At 35.6% G+C, this 17,963-nt stretch overlaps 1 protein-coding gene across 1 annotated transcript; it reads right to left on the reverse strand.

Annotated features, from left to right (window-relative positions):
- Positions 1-15,857: 15,857 nt before the first annotated feature.
- On the reverse strand, positions 15,858-17,726 carry LOC149218252 (putative serine/threonine-protein kinase PBL1). Its single transcript, XM_089386515.1, has 5 exons — positions 17,205-17,726; positions 17,033-17,122; positions 16,661-16,915; positions 16,455-16,568; positions 15,858-16,331 (listed from the first exon to the last, which is right to left on the reverse strand). The coding sequence occupies exons 1-5, from the start codon at positions 17,724-17,726 to the stop codon at positions 15,930-15,932; spliced, it is 1,383 nt and encodes a 460-aa protein (XP_089242641.1). The 3' UTR covers positions 15,858-15,929.
- Between the last annotated feature and the right edge of the window lie 237 nt (positions 17,727-17,963).

The raw sequence follows: 17,963 nt of genomic DNA on the forward strand, positions 1-17,963 counted from the left end.
TCCACAAACCCCCAATTTTGAACTGCCTCCAAAAGAACTATGTCCCTCTCTCTCAAGACTGCACAGTCCTCCAATGCTCAGCTCCACCTAAATGCCAAAGAATGAAACTACTGTAAAAAGACTATTGAAAATACCTTTCCCGAGTAGGCACTTGAAGTCCCCCAGGGCTAAGGGTGAGATCTCTGAACGGAGACACTTAATGCACTAAACAGTGTTGCAGACAGGCTAAACAGCCAGCGTGCTCCAAGTCGAGTGACTAGCTCAAATGCACATAATCGAATGAAAAAATGAGGAGGCTCCCCTCTCCTTTATAGCGTTGGCCTCTCTCCATCCCAAGGCCCACCTCCTCCAACACAGTCCCTCTCTTGCCACGTGTTCCTTCCCATCTGCACAGTCCCTCCAAGTGTCTGCGTGGGCTCCATCTCTATGTGGCCCCTTTGGCCCCATTGGCTCCTCTTAAGTCACAACGTTATGCTACTAGGGAGTGACTTTATTCTATAGGTGAGTTATGTCCCCCTTTTCCTCACCTTTTTATTTATAAATAACTATAGAAGGCAAAATTGAGCAAAATCGAATATTCCAATTAGCCATGGCTAATTAGGAATATTACATGTTCACAACTATTGTTTTTAATAAGTATGTTGGTGTTCCATTTGATGCAAGTAATCCAAACATTGTGCCTATCACACTAGTGCCCAGATCGATATTTATATCATTCAAGAAGATGCAGAATGACCATTTGATTTCCAAAAATAGGATATAATAAGGCTTCTAAGTTATATTGACCAAGTTATGCCCATTTTAAATTTTTTCCAAAGTAATTTTTTTTAAAACCCTCACTCTATTTTAGAGTTCTAGCAAGATGGATTTTACAGGAAAAGATTATGGCCCTACGATTGAAAAATTTATAAAATATCACAAGTCTTGATCCAAAATTTTTTGGACAAGTTGCCTACTATTTAATATAAAAGATGAGGTTTTTAAATGGTGGTACTCACTTGACTATTCAGTGTGGCGACTTCCTCATGAAAAAGTAGAAGTAGTCATTTTAGAAAAACGGTCTCATGCTAGAAAACAAGAGAATAAGACCTGTAAGGGGTTATTTTTTGATGCTATCTCCTTACTATAGGTTCATGAATGTATTCAGAAGGAGAAGATCATTATGTCTATAGATCCTAGTTGCAATCATAATTTTATCAATGTTAATTTGGAAAAAAATTGCAAGTTCTAGCAAAACACATTGAAAACACACATGTTTATAATGAGAATGTTCAAGTTTATAAAGATTTGAAGATTTCTATGGACAAGTATGTATTGCATTCTGATTTTTATGCTTTAGATATGGCTAATGTGGATATTGTTTTGGGATACCCTTGGATGGAATCTGTTGGTACTATCAATATTAATAGTGCAGAATAAATTCTTGAAGCTCCAGTATAAAAAGAAGAAAATTACATTACAGGATATTTCCATCAATAAACAGGTAGAATCCAAAGAGAATGAAGCAGAAGATGTTGCAGGTACTGACACATCAGATGAGGATTCCATGGTTGAAGTAATACTAGAAGATAAGCAACAACCGCAGGTGCCACAATATGTACCAGTTACCAATCAAGCTCCATTAAGTATTGAATTAAAGAAAGATACACCATTGATTAAAATTTCAACATATCACCACCCACATCACACAACAAGAAAACAACCAACAAGATGGCAATGAATTAGCAACAAGGACAACAACCCCTGCACGACAGATAGAGAGGTGCGACGATCCACCCACAACACATCAACACAGAGGAACCACCAGGATCAACTCCCATCTCAAGCGAGCGAGGCACTAGCTAGATCGAGTAATCACCTTTCTCTTGGATGGCTAGATGCACGTGCATGGTACTAGTGGACTACTCTTTTGAGTATATCTTATTTTTTTTTTTTCTTCTTATGTTTCGAGGATGAAACATGTTTAAGGGGGGTGGAATGTAGTATACTAGGGAGGATATTATGGGGTACAAAGGGAGGTACCCAAGGGAATAATGTAATAATGTGATGGGCCATAGTTAATAAATAAAGTGGTTAACTCGCATCATGTAAGGGACCACAAGTAGTTAGGAATAATGTGATAATCCCATTGTATTAGATATATGGTATTGAGAGACCCATGGTATTGTATGTATGAAGTCTATATAGAGGCTAGAGACTCCCCATTGAGTGATCTGAATTGGATCCATGAAGAATAATCAAAAGAACCATGGTTGTACCAGGTCGGGACAAACTTCTAAGAATTCAGAACAGCAATCAAAAACACCTCTAAACCAGTGGCAGTTAGCAGCCAGCATGGAACGACGAGGACCTCGGTCAAAGCGCGCTGACTGAGGCCCATGGAGATTGCGCGGGAGGCGAAATTAGCCCCTGGGAGGCCCAGATTGGGAAACAGAGGGAGTTTCGTTGGCCAAAAACCCTCAAAATGGAGAAGCCCCGAGCACTCGGTCGCATGGAGAGCCGGGAAAACCGTGGGACAAAAGGCGAAAAGGCTAAAGGACAAGGTGGGACCCACACTCCGAAAAACCGACGGTATTGATCGGGGGTGCCCTTAAGAAGTAAGCGGAATTGGCGAAAACAGAGCGATCCCACTCAGCAGATGACGTGTGGCAAGTGGAGGACAGAGAAAACCGTCTCTCATCGCGCGCTAATGGTCGAGCAAGTCAACCGCACGAAATGAGCGAATGGTGTTGGATCTGGGGGATCCAGATCTGATAGTTGACATCGCGCCTGACGGCAAGACTGGATTTAATGAGGGAATAAGCCACGATTTACAAGAATTTGAGGTCTGTTTTGACCGCCACGATGACGGAAGACTCATTCCACGACGTAACCGAAGAATTGAACCGACGAAGCAAGTTGGCGCAGTTTACAGGAGGATATGTGGCCACTCCCTGTGAGCCTGATGATGATGTCAAACAGGGAACTCCAAGCACAACTATAGCAGGCGATCCGACGGAGGTGGAAGAGGAACCGAACCGTCATGAGCTCGAATGGCTTCAAAGCCATGAAAAGAGAACAGAAGACACAACAGAGAGGGGGAACCGAAGACAGAAGACAGAGAAGCAAAGAAAACAGTGAAGCAAGAAAAAGCAGTAAGAAGACAGAGGGCCGAGTTGACCAAATGCAGCTTCGTGCACCAGAAAGCTTGAGAGATTCAAGCCATCCCCGAGAGGATCTGTTAGACCTGAGAGGTCAAAGAACTGGTAGGAAAAGAGTTTGTGCACTCCAGTGGCTTGGGGTATCCAAGAACCACCCTGCCAAGCAAATCTGTTTCAAGAGACTCATATTAAGCTCCTGCATTGTAATTCTCTGGTGCTTAAGACACAATAAAATAAGGCCAACACGGAGCGCTGAACTGGAGATGTAGCCCTGGAGGATAGGGTGAACTCCTTATTAATTTCTTGTGTTCTTTTATTTGCTTATTGTATTTCTCTGTTGTCTTTCAGTTTCAAGTGTCTGTGTATTTGCAATCTAATCGATCTGTTGCCTAAATAACATAGACACCCACTAACACATGAGTTTTTAATACCTTTATTCAATAAATCTTTAACTGAGGTCACTCATACGGTGATTATCAGATCATTGAGAGATGTAAAATATTATTGTATTAGAAAGCATATGGTTTGTGGAGTGTTCTCCTTCCTTAAGAAGTGATTGTATGGTGTTACCCTACCTCAAGGGTTTTGATTAATAAAGTGTTCTAATACCACTTGTAGTAGATATGCCTACAAGTATATTAAAAATACAAAATTTTCCCAAGAAATATCAATATTGATCCAAGAATATAACACGGATAATATATTCTTGGATCAATATTGATATTTCTTGGGAAAATTTTGTATTTTTAATATCCTTGTAGGCATATCTACTACAAGTGGTATTAGAACACTTTATTAATCAAAACCCTTGAGGTAGGGTAACACCATACAATCACTCCTTAAGGAAGGAGAACACTCCACAACCCATATGTTTTCCAATACAATAATCCTTGACATCCCTCAATGGAGAGTCTCTAGCCTCTATATAGGATTCATACATACAATATCGTGGGTAATAACCATGGGTCTCTCAATACCATATATCCAATACTATGAGCTTATCACATTATTTCCTAACTACTTGTGGTCCCTTACATTATGTAGATTAACCACTTCTTTTGTTAAATATGACCCATTTATTTATTAACTATGGCCCATCACAATATTACATTATTCCCTTCGGTACCTCCCTCTGTACTCCATAATATCACCCCTAGGTATACTACAGATGGAGTGTTTCAAGTTCAATTTTGTAGTGGTATTATTTGATGTAAAGAAAACAAAAAATATATGTTAAGACTCAGTGTTCTTTCTGTGGTTGCAATGTTGGTGAAATTGAAATTTTTTTCTCGTTGTTCTTGTTATATAGAAAATTGTATATCTATGGTCTTAAAATGTCCTATCATGTTGTTCTTCTTTAAATCCAATGTGTGAAATTTAGATGTGTTTTTTGAATTTATGTTCCTTTGCTCCAATGGTAGTGTTACTATTTTATTTTTTTCTCTTGCATTTGTAATTGTTTTGGTATTTTGTATGGGTCCCTTCACTTTGTTCATGTCTTTCATAAATGAAAATATTATTGACATTTATAATATTATTGTTGGGCCTTCATGTTCTTGTTGTTTATATCAATATTCTTTAGATTTATACTATTAATATATCCATGTATTCATATTAATGTATTTATGCTTTAAAATTTATTTATTGTTTATAATGTAGTGATATAAATGTGTTATTATTAATGTGTTGATGATTTATCATGTTTTAATGCTTTATAGTGTATTATTATTAATGTATTCATATTTTTTTTTGTATTGATGTCTTAATGGTTTACAATGTGGTTCTTATATTGATTGTGGTTTATGTTTATTATTATTGTTTTGTATTATAACATTATTTATGTTTATAATATTGATGCCATGGATTTAGGGCTTAGGGGTTTTAAAATATTTAATATGACATATATTCTCTCATTTTCAAAACCAATCATTATGAGCATTGTCGAATGTTGTGTTATAACAAAGATTGTCTTTAGATGAAAACCATAATCAACCATGGTCAAATAACGCATTGTAACAAAGATTGTCTCAATATGAAGATCAATGATGGATAAGGATGGTCATTGATATTTATTTTTCAATTTATAATATTTATTGTGGGTTTTAAACAACATGGGTTTATAATATTAATCCATTGGGGTTAAACTAGCATTTGCACCAGATGTTGCAAAGGAAATGCCATAAGGCATAAATTGAGGAACAATCTTGACATGTAAATGATCATTTAAAATAAGAATTAATAAAGAAAATTGCATGCAAAAGTGGAAGATAAAGCTAAATTATGTACATTATCGGAAGTTTATAGATAATATAATGCTTGTAATAAAGATTGGCTCTTGATCTTCTAAGATGTGAAAAACATGATGGTGGTATTTCCACATTTGAAATTGCATCACAACTTTATGAATGATTCTTTATACATAGATTGGACACTTCATCTATATCCCATGAGTTCATTCTGTATATGGTGAGTTCTAGGAAGAGTAGTCCATTAAAATTGACCAATATAGTCCAATCAATACTCATAATACATAATACTCATAAAAAAATAGGAAGAGTAGTCCATTAAAATTGACCAATATAGGCCAATCAATACTCATAATACATAATACTCATAAAAAAACATATATTCCTCTTTGAATAACGTTGTTGAAAAATATAATCATTAAATTAAAGGATATATTCATCTATTATGTGTATTTATTTACGATGTGGTTTATAATCATTAAATTAAAGGATTTATTCATCTATTATGTATATTTATTTACTATGTGGCTTTTGGAAAATATAATTTTATTTAGATTAAGTTAAATCCAACATCAATATTATATGGAAAAACCATGTATTCACTCAAAAATGTTGTGGCCAGAACTAAAAGGTGATTAACATTTACCATTATCTACTATTTCCATTTCTTTCTTTAAAAATGCAAGCAACATAATAAATCCAAACTTGTTAGTGCAATGAGTGCACTTAATAAATCTAGTTCCACAACATTTAAATTTTAAGAGAAACCATTGTAAACAATTTTGGTAGTTGAACACTCTTTTCCATCAATCATTCATATAACCAGAAAATCATAAGTTGGAAACAACGTACATTATGGTGATACAAAATAATTGGGCAGAATAATAGAGGGTGAATAAGAATAACAAGCCCTTCATAGTAGTGGCAGTAAGCTTAAGTAGTTTGTCAGTCTCCATTAACAAGATAAATGGAGTATTATTGTTGTTGTCTCCATTCCTTTGAATCCAAAGCCACAACCCAGTACAGTACAGTAGACAAAAATAACCCTAAGGCAGACACACAGAGGCATAAATTACAATTACAATGCAGTTCCCTTAATAAACTCGTTTGTTGCCTATAAATAATTGTACGCATGTAAGCTTTCAAGCAGTTTTAGGTATGGTATATGTGCAAAGTACGAATTTTGTGAGCCTCCCTCAGGCTTGACAACTCCATCCTCCATTGTTACTCATTGCCTTCTATGTCAGAGAATAAACCCCACGCTCAAAACATATTCTATACAATCTCATATTGTTCCCCTCTTAAATTCAGAGAATTTCCATTCAAATTTTCAGGTTTTGTGAGGAGGAGGAGGAAGATGTGATTTTGGAGCAGCTGGTGCATGGGGAGGACATTGATAACACTTTGCAAAGAGACTGAATGAGTCAACCTGACGCATGAAATTCGTCACGCTACCCTACTATCAACACCCAAATCACCACAAATATGTTCATAGGGTGGTTTTTCCACAACATTCTGAAAATCAGCCATCAAGATCCAAAAAAAATTATTAGTATAAAACCCTCTCAAGGTACAATCAATAATTTATTGAGTTATGTTAATGTGAAAATAAAGGAAGGATAGTGAGTGAGTAAGATGTCTACTTTAAAACATTTTTATTATAGATTTTGAGAATATTCTAAAATTTGATAGATAATTGATCTAATTAAGCAAAGTCTTTCAATAGATAGTGAGTGAGTAAGATGTCTACTTTAAAACATTTTTATTATAGATTTTGAGAATATTATAAAATTCGATAGATAATTGATCTAATTAAGCAAGTCGAAATCACATAAGAGAAATAGAGAAATTTTTGGATGACGCGTTTTGAACCAACAAGTGTGGTCAAGTGCCAACAAGTGTGGTCAAGTGTGGTGTGTGGTCAAGTGCCAACATTGTTAATCTTAAATTTCCGATTGGTTAATCTTAAATTTCACATTTATTAAATTGTACAACTAGGCTAAATAAAAATGGATATAACACTTAAACACTTAAATTAGTTTAAATGCAAGTTGATTCTAAATTCCAAATTTGTTATTTAAATAAAAATACCTAATTTACACTCCAATTTTATGACATGGACATAACTCTTACAAGAATTCCAACTTCCTAGTCTCATTTCCCTTCTCAAACCCACTTCCATTAAATATGGACAAGATTTCATTTGTACAAAATTTCATTTGTAAATGACATAAACAAAAATGAATATAACACTTAAACACTTAAATTAGTTTAAATGCAAGTTGATTCTAAATTCCAAATTTGTTATTTAAATAAAAATACCTAATTTACACTCCAATTTTATGACATGGACATAACTCTTACAAGAATTCCAACTTCCTAGTCTCATTTCCCTTCTCAAACCCACTTCCATTAAATATGGACAAGATTTCATTTGTACAAAATTTCATTTGTAAATGACATAAACATGTGGGGATCTCACTAAGACTCTTCATATCCACCTCTAACCAATAGAAACAGGGATCCAAACCTTCAACAAATGCATTTTGACATTGTATGTAAAAGAAGAAAAAGTTAATTTTACAAATAAGACACTAATAACTAAATACTCAATTGGAAAAAAAATACCAAATAGTAGTTTTATAATGGATAAAAGAAACCAAAATTTCATAAATAAACAATAAACTTATCAATTGAATGTAACTCGAGTAATAAAAAGAATTATTATTCTCTTAATCTAAGTTCAATTCCACATATAAAATACTAGAATACATCTTTTTTTTTTTTTTCCCAAAGAGAAAATCCGTAATTTTATTCAAAAGAAAAAAATTACATGTTGTAGATGCAATAAGCATATGCAGAAGGCTGTCCACGAGAGGGACAAGTTACAAGAAAATAAAGAAAAAGATAGAAAAAAACCCCGCAGACCTATACTTTTCTGCCCTTTTTCTTTTCCACCCTTCTCCAACCTCCCGAATCGGGAGTGGGTGTAATAATGGCAAGCTGGTTTTCCGGAGAGGTCAATGGAAGTTCCTTTTCAGATTCAGATCCCTCCGATCCATGTGTTCTCTTTATTCCACTAACTTCCAGTTGAGGTTCATGCTGCTGTTGAGATATATTTGGCCCCAAATTTGCGTCTGGAGTAGATTCATCCTGATTGTGCTCCTGTCCTGAGAAAAATTCAGATTCCATTTGGTTCTCTGGAGGTTCTGATTGCATGTCCTCCTCTTCTTCCAGCAGGACGATCTGCTGCCAGCCCCTGGGCTTTTTTTGTTGTTTCTTTTTCCCTTTAGGGTCTTTTCTGGTCAGCGGACAGTTGTATTGGAGATGACCGGTTTGCAGGCAGTTCCGGCATCTAAAAGCAGTGTTCTCATAGTCAAGTGGTTGAGTTCTGGTTGTGTTGTTGTAAACCAAAGTGACATGATCAGGCAATCCTTGACTCAGGTCTACCTCGACACATATTCTAGCAAAAGTGACAATTCCTTTGCTAACTCTGTCTTCATCTATTTTTAGGAAATTCCCCAATGAATTCCCAATAGCTGATAAAACTTTGTAGTGCCAAAAATGCAGAGGGAGGTTATGGAGCCTAACCCAAACAGGCATTGTAGAAATTTTCATTGTGTTTGCATCAAAATCATCAAACCATGGAGTGATGAAAAGGCCAGCATTGCCCCAAAACCAAGGCCCCTGTTGGATAATACTGTCTCGTTCCTGTTCAGTACTGAAGCAGACAATGAAAAATCCCTTTGAGCAAAGGTGTACATCACAGTTGTTTGTCCATGAGGAGTAAATCCACTGATGAAGAGCATCAGATTTTGGCCAGAAGCCATTGAATCTACAAATGACTGCATTTTTGGAAAGTTCAGAGTGTAGTTCAATTACCTCAGGTATATGTACTTTGAGCAATGGGGTTTCCTTTTTTTGTTCCACTATATAGGGTCCTGGTAACTCTGTTTCTGGCGCTGATTTATTCTGCGCTATTCCTTTTCCTTTGACAGCGTCACGGAAGGAGCCAGAGTATTTTGTGCTGTCCCTATTGCAGCCACCACGCAGACGCAGGTTGAGAAATATGGTTGAGTTATTGTTGATACTATACTCCTGAAGAGATAGGTGGTCCTGTAGACAGCGTCCGGCGAAAATCAGATTTTGGTGATTGATGGGAGTCCCAATCTGGTTCTGTATTTCTTTCTTTAGCTCCAGTATAAGCAGCCCCCTATTGAGCCTCATACAGTGATGGCTTCCGTCTGTCTTTTTGATAAAGATATTAAACCATATTTCATCCACGCAGCTTGTTTTTATAATTTTGGGGTCACAAAATGTAATATTGGTCGATTTTCCTGCAAGCCCCACTGAAACCCAGCAGATATTAGTTTGTCTGTCTCTTGAAAGATTCAGATTTGGGTAATGCCGGTCATTTTTGATATATTCTGTCACCGAACCGCAACCTATGTGGCCCTTTGAGGTCGACCCTCCAACCCTCGCGCTGAGATACCTCCGAGAAGGTTGGGGCCAGGATGCAGAAAAACCTTCTTCGCTTATCCGCCCACATATCAATCCGATAGTGTTAAATCCGATGACAGGGGATGGCGCAGGCAGTACAGGGGATGGAATGACTGTATCAGAAGTCCATGAGCCAAGAACCCCAGCCTCCGACCCATCGAATAGTGGCGGGAAAAATCGAGGACAACTCTCCGAGAAGGAAAACAGAAGGACAGAAACCCCGCCGAGGAAGCCGAGATCCTGGAGCTGTGTATATGACCAGAAAAACCCAATTTGGATTTGAGAAATATGGAGTGTTACCTGGACCGGGCGAATATTTTCCTGCCAGAGCGAGGGAAAGCCAAGCGTCCGGCTACCACCATCTAGCGCGATAAAGCGATCCTGGGGGAAGGACCCTGCACTGGTCAAAGGAGCGATCGCCATGGAGAGTTAAGCACAGTTCCCGCCTCTGGTTCTTTTGAAAGGATCTTAGAATGCATCTTATTAATAAGATCTTATCTTATTATTTAAAAATCCCTAAAACCCAAAACACTATATCCTTTTATAAAATATAAAAAATATTAAAACTAAAGAACAAATAAACAATAAATCTGTCGTTGATCCATAACGAAATTTATGTTTCCATGTTTACACCATTTTATAAATTTATTCATAAAGGGCGAAGAAAACTTAAACTATAATGTTTTAATAACGTCCACTAAAATAATATTTGGTCCCCTTTACAAAAGTATTAAAGGTGAAATGCTGATATTTTATACCAGTGATGCGGTTAATAATTTTTTTGGAAAAAAACACATTTGGCTCCTGGGCAGTTTTTCGGCGGCCTTCTTTAGCGCACTCTACAGAAATGGCACCACCTCCTGTGGATGCTCCTCCATTTCGACTAATAAACCCGCAGCAAAAGTAAAAACCCATGGAAATACATTCAAAGTTTTATGCCACCTAGGATTTACAGCTAAATGAGCAGCAAAAACTTTCCAGAAAATTGAGAGTTGATGCACTGCAGTTTGATTGCAGGAAACAACGGAATATTTCATAAAAGTGTTGCTGAAGAATGTAGATTCAAGAATATCATAAATTAGCAGCAAAAACTTTCTAGGAAATTGAGAGCTGATGCACTGCAGTTTGATTGCAGGAAATAACAGAATATTTCATAAAAGTGTTGCTGAAGAATGTAGATTCAAGAATATCATAAGTAGATACCTTTTTGACGCCCTCAATTGACTAAATTTTATAGAGACGGAGCATCCTCTGGATCCAAGTGGCGCAAAAGAGATACTGCAAAATCACAAAGGTTAAGGATCTAAAATTTCTTCAAATCCAGGCTTAAAGATTTGTAATCGGGCCGCAAAGGCCACTGAAAAAGATGCTATCAGAAAATTCCAATACAGAAAAAACCTTAATTCAAGGTTAAAAATGGGTAAGTTAGAACCTGACAAGCAGAGATGAAAGAATCTCTAGACAAGAGCGTTCTGGGTTGGACAAATAGTGCCATACCCAACAACGCAATAACCCTGCATAAAAAGTATAAATTTTAAGTTACGGTTTGCACGATAGAGTGGGGTTTAACGTAAAAGCCCTTAATTGCTTAAAGACTAAAAATACCAATTTTCTCGCTCTGCCATTGAAGATTAAGTTCCCTTGGTCCACCAGAAGCCCTCCTCGAGAATATCCTTGAAGCATTCAGTGGTGTCGTAAGCCAACAGAATCTGGGTTCAACCACAGCAAGTTGGTTCAGAGTTCTACTGAGGGCGGGCATGGCTTTCGCATCGTAGAGCAGGTCGACATCAAAAAAGGCCTTCATTGTGGCTCGTTCTTGTATCTAGCTTCATCGGTATTTCTTGCAACACCTATTTTCCATCAGGCTGCAGGGGTCCAGTGGCTGTTAATCCTGTTAATCTCAAAATAAGTGGTGCTCCAGGCCCAAGAACAAGGGCCTGAATCAAAGTCGACCATGCAAGTGATGCATAAAATTCAAGTTTATCAGATGGATGCTACAGTGCCCTTCAAAGGCTTCAACAATGGCCTGCTTTGCGGTAAAATGAGGGCGATAAGGGAAAATCTTGTTAGGAATCGTAATTGAACTAACTATTTTCAATCTGATGGTAGACGCTCCTTTAATCATCTAACACTAAAATCAATGGCTCATGATGGTACAGGTGGCCTGTGAGGGTGTTCTTCCCACAGGGAAATGCCTTACGGCGTAAATATCAATCATTTCTGTATTTAATATTGATCCCTTGCATTTTTTGATCCCTTAGGTTTATAATATTTTTCTTTTGGGTTTATAATATTAAATTCTTGGGTTTATTTGTTCTTTTTAATATTAATAATTCATTTGGTTTATCATTTTATCCCTTGGGTTTATTAATTCCTTGAATTTAAAATATTAATTGCTAGGGTTTATTAATCGTTTAGGTTTTTAATATTATTTTGTTGGGTTTATTTATTGCTTGTGTTTATTAATAATTTGTTTTTATAATATTAATGCCTTCAATTTATAATATTAAAAATGCATTGGTCTTATTCATCCCTTGTATTTATAATATTAATAATCCCTTGGATTTATAATAATAATAATCCCTTCGGTTTATTAAACCCCAATATTAAGGGTTTAATCCGTTAGGTTTATAATATTTATCCTTTCAGTTTTGGGTTTATAATACTAACAATCTCTAAGGTTTATTGATCGCTTGGGTTTATAATATTAATAATCATGCAAGTTTATCAATCCTTTGTTTTTAGAATATTAATTCCTAGGCTTTATTAATCTCTTGTGTTTGTAATATTGATCCCTTGTGCTTCTTGATCCCTTAGGTTTTTAATATTTATCCCTTGGGTTCACTAATTCCTTGGGTTTATAATATTAAATGGTTGGGTTTATTAGTTCCTTGGGTTTATAATATTAATAATCCCTTTGGTTTATTAATCCTTTGAGTTTAAAATATTCATTCATAGGGTTTATTAATCGCTTCGTTTTTATATTAGTTTGTTGTGTTTATTGATTCCTCGGATTTATTAATCGCTTGGATTTATTAATACTTTGTGTTTATAATATTATTTTGTTGGCTTTTCTATTTCCCTTGGGTTTATAATATTGAATACTTAGGTTTATTTGTTCTTTAAGTTTATAATATTAACTATTTCTTGGGGTTATCATTTAATCCCTTGGGTTTATAATATCAAATGCTTGGGTTTTTTCGTTCTTCAAGTTTATAATATTAATAATTCCTTTGGTTTATCATTTAATCCCTTGGTTTTATTAATCCCCTGAGCTTAAAATATTAATTCCTAAGGTTTATTAATCATTTGGGTTTTTAATATTAGTTCGTTGGGTTTATTGATTCCTTGGGTATATTGATCCCTTGCATTTATTAATCATTTGTTTTTATAATATTAATGTCTTGGGTTTATTGATCTCTTGTATTTATAATATTAATAATCCCTTGGTTTTATAAAACCCCAATATTAAGGGTTAAATATTTGTCCAACTATTTATGATTATGTCAATATCACAATAGATTAATCTAATATGGAAATCAAACATGGTCAACCATGTTTGTTTTAGGGTTTATAATAGTCATGTTAGGGTTTATATGCGTTGGGTTTATAATTTTTATCCCTTAGGTTTATTATTCCCTTGGGTTTATAGTATCAATCCCTTAGGTTTATTGATCTAAGGGTTCATATGCCTAGGGTTTAATATTATTCAGTGATGGTTAACAATAAACAACCATGTTTGACCATGGTCAACCATGGTCCAACATCGCATTGTGACAAGGATTGTTTCAATATGAAAATCAATTGTGCTCAGCCATGTTTATTTTAGTATTTTTAATATTTATATTTGCATTTTTATTTAAGGGTAGATCTTAATTCACATAGAAATTCAAAATTTGTTTACAGAATGTTATAGTCCTTTGTAGACACATGTTTCAAACCATAAAAAAATTGCTTTGTACTAATCTATTTCTTTATTTACGAGACATTAATGTTGCCATAATCACACAAGTTCTTTAACTTCAACATAGGTCTCATGATTTGTATGGATCAAGGAAGCGGTATTGCAGTAAGATTTCATTGTAGCATGGTCTTTGTCTTTTGTTAATGTTTTTCTGTCTTTCAAAAGTTGTCAAAGAAGTATTAGTTAGTGTTATATGTTATTTCGTTACGGCCTTTCCTTTTCCACATCTAGTGCAATTGCTAGTTTAAAAGAATCTCAAAATTTTATAAATTTATTGTCAAATAATATGATTTTGACTAGGTATTATTAGTCCCTGCCAAGGCAAGAACCACTATTAATTTATTATTTATTGACCATTTCAACTTACTTTACAAAATAAATATTTATTTTTCTATATTATTAAAAAAAACTAATTTTCAAACATTTGGGACCATAATTTGAAGGTTGTGTTAGAGTATTTGCACAAGATAATGCCATGTGGATAATTATCTCGCATATTTAGAGTCTCATTCTATAGTCCAATATGAGAGATGTGTAAGTTTGTACATCCGTCCATTCCCTTCAAAATAAAAATAAAAATTATGTTCTATGTAGAAAAATAATGTTGGCTATAATTAAAAAAAAATGAATATGTTGTAAAAAAAAATGTGTATGTAAGATGTTTAAATCTTAAACTTTTCAAAAATATTTCAACAAGAGATTTAAATAAACTATTAGAAGATCTACATTAACGAATTTATGATATCAAGGGACTAAAATGTTGTAGTCTAACTTATAGACGCAATGATTTTTTCCACTTGGGGATAGAATTTCAAGTAAAATTATGAGTTTTTGTTGCTTAAAATACATTTTTGAATGCATAAATAGATTTAGCACCTTAAAAAACTCCTAAAACACTTAAATTTGACAAATTAAACAACTTAAACTTAATTCTTTAAAAATCTCTACCTTATTTTAAAATTAACCAAAAAAATTACAAAAAATACTATTTAACTAGTCTAAACAATTATTTATATATATTAAATTTGATATATTTTATAATTTCCTTAATTAGAATATTTTATAAGAGAATAATATAATTATGGCTTGTTCTTATATAATTATTTCTATTATTGTTTAAACTCATTTTAAGATATGTTTGATGTTATTCTGAATAAATATATTTTTTTAGTAATAATAATATCAACCACACTTAAAATATAAATTTGGACATTATCCAAATGAATGAACCAATCTTTGTTACCGTTAAATATTTTTCCAAATATCCTTTTGGACGTGCAGGTCACATTATAAGCCATCCCAGAAGCACTTTGACAAATCAATTGCAAATATCTTAACTACAATTAATATTCATTTTATTTGTCTCGATTATATAATTTTTTTATGCATCAGATTTTGGAGCCTGATCAGCGAGGAAGGTTTGAGCATCACCCATTCTGAAACCCTAAACCTAATTCCACAACGGTCGTCCTGTGTTCATTCAAATTTTAAAACAGCATGCACACAGGCAACGAAGACGCAATCGGGTCGTTGGCCTACGCGTGCAATCTCGTAAATGGCTCTGGTAACGGTTTCAGGCTCACATCACGTCACATCACATGGGCCTCACTGTTGTCTCCTCGTCCTGCCCGAGGGTCCGCAGGAATCACACAATCTGCGAATCTTATTGTTCTATAAGAGAGAGCCTCTCGACAATTGCAAAACATAAATTGGGCACAATTCTCCTGGCCTCACAAGAACTTAAAATATTAAAAAAATGAGCCCGCCGTGACATAGGATAAAAAATTCCAGTACCAACCGTTGCTGCAAATAAATTGTGGCTCCATCGAATATATTTATAGTGATCGCTTTTAAACTATCAACGAGATCTGATCAAACGTGATTTGAATATATGAACAGAATTTGTATTTCACATATATGTAGTTCAGTCATGGGATCAAAAACTCATCCTGAGAATGTAAATTACAATATCAAACCATATGAAATCAACGGGATTCTCAAAATTAACCTGCAAAAATGGTTTCCTTGGAAAACCCTTCAATTAAAATACTCTTTGACAAAAATTGAAAGGTTGGTGTTTCACTGCTCGTGGGCAGTGGCTTTTCTCAAAGGATATTTGGGCAGGTTGCTCATTGTCATGTCTTGAATGCGTTTCAGGATTTGTACAGCTGCCCTCATAGTTGGACGATCTAAAGGCTCCTTGTGCACGCATCGCTGAGCCAAGTCTGCCACAACCTTGGCCTCTTGAATTGAGAAGCCTGCAATCAGCCTGGGATCCACAATCAACGCCAGACTCCTCTCGTCCTTGACAAACTTCATACACCACTTTACTAAATTTCTCTCATCCTTAGGACGACCCTGGTTCATATGTTGCCGACCTGTCAACAATTCCAGAAGCATTATTCCAAAGCTCCAAACATTACTCTTCGGAGTCACCAGCCCTAGAGCAACAGTTTCAGGTGCAAGATATGGTGCTGTTGCCTGCATACAAATATCAAAAACCATTTGAGTACTACCATTCTAGACAAACAAGCCAGTACTAACCACAAAATTCCTTATCATAAACAGGCCATAGAATTTATTCAATTTAATTATCAGACTCACAATGTAGGGGACTTGGGCTTCCAGATTGCATCTAGCAAATCCATAATCAGAGAGCCTGGCATTGAATTCCTTGTCAATCTGGACATTAGCAGCATTGAACTCACAATACATGGCCTGTAACAAGATTACATAGGTTAATTTACAAATATAAATTTGTTTCCCCAGATGCCCTCATTTTCAAGGGAAAAAAAGGCTTAGCAGCATACCTGGAAAGGGCCTTCTTCGTGTAGATATGTGAGGCCCTGGGAAACACCAAGAGCTATCTTCATCCTTGTGCGCCAGTCAGTCAGTGAGGACGATCTATTGCCATAAAGAAGCCCATCCAGACTTCCATGGTGAAGCCTCTCATAAACTAGCATGCGTTCCCCATTCTCCCGTGCATGGAAACCAATTAATTTGCACAGGTGAGAATGATCTAAACAAGATATTGTATTCATTTCCATCAGAAATTCTTTGTACGTCTGGAATCACACGAAACAATCAAAATGCAGTCAATTGAACAATCTATATCACTAATCTTATCTAGATTTTGACAGTTGAATTTTAGGAAAAGAACTGTGTTTGCCAATTTAGTTTACCTGCTCCACCAGAGACATAAAATGCTCCACCCAGAGACATAAAAACTTGAATTGCCATATACAAACTAAACTATCAAATACAATTCTTTTCTAAAAATTCATCTTACAACCTATATCATCCCATAATTGCATATTTAACCAAAATAACTATATCCCCACATAAACTAGTTACCTGTCTAGTACGTAGAAGACGGGTTACAGTGGCATTTTCTACTTTGTGCTCATCTGTATTGCTCCCCTGTTTCAGAAATGCCCTGTAAACACTTTCTGCAGGTCCTTCATACAAGCACCGTTCTGGACTAAAAGAATTGCAGGCTGTGGAGATTTCTTCATATGTGAAAGACTGCAACCTAGTAGGTAGTGCTGTGGGGTAATGATCTTTTGGAGGTGGAAGGGGTTTAGGCTCAGAATGAATGAATGTAACCCAACATTTGGAATTGGTAGTGGCAAGAGATTGTTTATTGATTGGCATGAAGCTTCCTTTTTCCGAAGGGGTCTCCCTAGGGAGAGGAAGGGGTCTCCGAGGAGGATTGTTGTTGATGAGCCAATTTGCTTGTTCAGTCACAATCCGAGCAGGTTCAGGAAGAATAGCAGGTTTGTTATCGCAGAGGTTGATGGATTTCGCTGCTGCAGGTGGAGACTGGTTTTTCTGGAAAAATTTTGACCTATATTTATGTTGAATGAAGCACCCCATTTCTACTGAATAATGGAATATTGAAATTATTTCTACCACTATGATATCTTATCCTCCCTTGTGCACTGCTCTGCAATATCCTCCCCTTTCCCTGTGATCAAATACTACTCTTATGCTCAATCAATGGAGGAAAACAATGGCCAATGGTAAAGGAGAAGACTAGGTGGGTGACGAAAAGAGCGTGGCAACTTCAAGTGCAACCCAGATGTCATGGCCATGCCAGAAGCAACAGCAGCA

The sequence above is a fragment of the Pinus tabuliformis genome, chromosome Q (assembly GCF_031772625.1).
Source record: "Pinus tabuliformis cultivar Carrire ecotype Pingquan chromosome Q, CPIR1, whole genome shotgun sequence".
NCBI classification, from domain to species: Eukaryota; Viridiplantae; Streptophyta; class Pinopsida; order Pinales; family Pinaceae; genus Pinus; species Pinus tabuliformis.

Coding starts and splice junctions, on each gene's coding strand:
- LOC149218252 (XM_089386515.1), bottom strand. CDS start 17,726: ATGGGGTGCTTCATTCAACATAAATATAGGTCAAAATTTTTCCAGAAA. Junction 16,569..16,660: donor ACGAAGAAGGCCCTTTCCAG/GTATGCTGCTAA, acceptor ATCTTGTTACAG/GCCATGTATTGTGAGTTCAA. Junction 16,332..16,454: donor AAGCCCAAGTCCCCTACATT/GTGAGTCTGATA, acceptor ATTTGTATGCAG/GCAACAGCACCATATCTTGC.